The 2,523-nt window shown below is 45.5% G+C and overlaps 1 protein-coding gene across 1 annotated transcript; it reads left to right on the forward strand.

The window, feature by feature from the left end:
- Positions 1-639: 639 nt before the first annotated feature.
- LOC119352055 (pathogenesis-related protein 1-like) lies at positions 640-1,507 on the forward strand. Its single transcript, XM_037618796.1, has 2 exons — positions 640-868; positions 985-1,507. Exons 1-2 carry the CDS (start codon positions 682-684, stop codon positions 1,278-1,280), a joined length of 483 nt encoding a protein of 160 aa, XP_037474693.1. The 5' UTR covers positions 640-681; the 3' UTR covers positions 1,281-1,507.
- The last annotated feature ends 1,016 nt before the right edge of the window (positions 1,508-2,523 follow it).

Here is a 2,523-nt window from a genome sequence, read left to right on the forward strand (position 1 = left end):
GAGATCCGTTGGGATAATTCGAGAACACATAGCATGTACACATTTAGCACACACACAAATTTTGGAGTCATGATTTGAGTATCGCCCTATATGGGCGGGCATGTAACTTTGGTGCAACCATGCCTAGGATTAGCAAGTTCATTCTAATGAATATATAGAAAGACAACCGATTTCAACGAAATTGGGTGTAAAGAAAATACAACAGAACCTAGTGCCAAGAGTGGTCAACAACTGGTATGTACTCAAATAATAACTCATAATAAAACATATGCTAAAAGTCATAGAATATACTAACACACAAGCATAGTTTACGTACAGACATGTAGCCCACTGAAAGAGTGGCCTTTTCTTTTCCCACCAGACACCAACCATGCCAATATGCCATATGCCATATGCACACCAGAATCAATAAACGTTGACGACGAGGGCCACGAAGGGTGCCATGCATGCCAACCCAGCGTGCATAATTAAGTCTGAACTGCTGCCCCTCGTGGAAACTCGGCGACCGGCGACCTCACCAGACCCCATCTGGCACCAACCCTGCGCTCCGGGACACCTATTTATAGCACTCGCCACGCACGCTCTCGGCAACCAAGCAGCTACTTGCACTCGCAATACAATCCTCTGACTGAGCTCATAGCGTTCGCACCTGCCCGTCTTAACTAGTTGATCACCGCGGCAATGGCCTCCACCAACAGCTGGACCCATGAGATCGAGTCGTCGGTCGCAGCACCGCGCCTGTTCCGCGCCGGCGTGATGGACTGGCACACTCTCGCGCCCAAGCTCGCGCCACACATCGTCGCCAGCGCTCACCCCGTGGAAGGCGAAGGCGGCATCGGCAGCGTCAGGCAGTTCAACTTCACCTCAGGTACGTACGCATCACAATCACATACAATCTATGCATGTCACCTCAGCCTGGCAATCCGGCATGTTTACATCTTCAGGCGGCGCCGCGGCATAACACGCGATTGTTTGATCATCCAGCCATGCCCTTTAGCATCATGAAGGAGAGGCTCGAGTTCCTGGACGCGGGCAAGTGCGAGTGCAAGTCAACCCTCATCGAGGGCGGCGGCATCGGCTCGGCCATCGAGACCGCAACGTCGCACATCAAGGTGGAGCCGGCGGCCAACGGCGGGAGCGTCGTGAAGGTGGACTCGACGTACAAGCTGCTGCCAGGCGTGGAGGTGAATGACGAGATCACCAAGGCCAAGGAGTCCGTCACGGCCATCTTCAAGGCTGCCGAGGCCTACCTCATCGCCAACCCCGACGCCTACAACTGAATCAGATGAGAGGCATCATATATGATTATGATGCCCTTAGTTTGATTTTTGTGTGTTTTCTTCTCGATGTAATAAAGCTGCTCCAATTTCTAAGCTATAGTGGCGGCGCCGAGCGCGAGAGCACCGACCAGAGTGTGGACGTGAGAAGTTAAAGAGTTGAGTATATGTAACTACCAAAGGGTTCTGTTGTTTGATGATACTGGTGCTTGCTTATGTGAAATACCTAAACACTCTTATATACAGCCTCCGTTCTATAATTCTTGTCGTGGTTAGTTTTGACCCAAAAGTATGACAAGAATTATGAAACCGAGGGAGTATCTGGATTTGGAAGTTTATTTGTCGACCTCTTACACAACTCTTATATGTATGTGAAATACCTAAACACTCTCCCGGAAAATAGAAAAACTAAACACACTTATGCACAAAATAGAAAAATGTTTATATGGCGTCAAAGTCTTTTTTTAGGCCACCCGCCAAAAAAGAAGTCTTTTTTTAGGAATCCAAAAAAGACTTTTATTTGCTACTCCCTTTGTTCCTAAATATAAGCCGTTTTAGAGATTTCAACATCGATTACATACGGAGCAAAGTGTGCGAATCGACACTCTAAAATATGTCTATGTACATCCGTATGTAGTTCATATTGAAATGTCTAAAAAGCTTTATATTTAGAAGCAGAGGGAGTGGAACATAATTTCATTTTCTCTTTTCAAGTTGTAAGAGACAGTCAGATATGTCATTGTGCTTTATTTTGGCATCATTTTTCGACAAGTGCATCTATAATCTACTGGGCCCTTGTTGGCAAGTGAAACTCAAGTTCTCATGTATGCCCTTCCTGAAGGTAACTTACACTTGTGTATAATGAGTAACAAAAATGCAAATTGTATTAGGAGTCCTTAAACTTTCAAGACCTTCTGGCTTGCCTTTTATTTATTTTTTGTTTTGAGACTCCCTAATCTATTATCCATTCCTCACATGACTCCTTTTAACCATCAAACTAACAAATTCCATTAGGTGGATGTTGACATGGGAAACCGAGTGTGAGCCATGGGCGTAACGGTGGGAATATCATACGAGAAACTAAAGCAGGTTTAGGGGGGCCCATCATATCGCAGAGAAAAAGAGAGCAAATTGAAAAGTTGTGATAGTAACCCCCCAAAACACACACACTAAAGAGCATCGATAAATTAGGAAGTATCGTGCTACGAGGAATATCTTAGTTTGCAACACTAATGGAAAATTAGTC

Source organism: Triticum dicoccoides, chromosome 2A (assembly GCF_002162155.2).
Source record: "Triticum dicoccoides isolate Atlit2015 ecotype Zavitan chromosome 2A, WEW_v2.0, whole genome shotgun sequence".
NCBI classification, from domain to species: Eukaryota; Viridiplantae; Streptophyta; class Magnoliopsida; order Poales; family Poaceae; genus Triticum; species Triticum dicoccoides.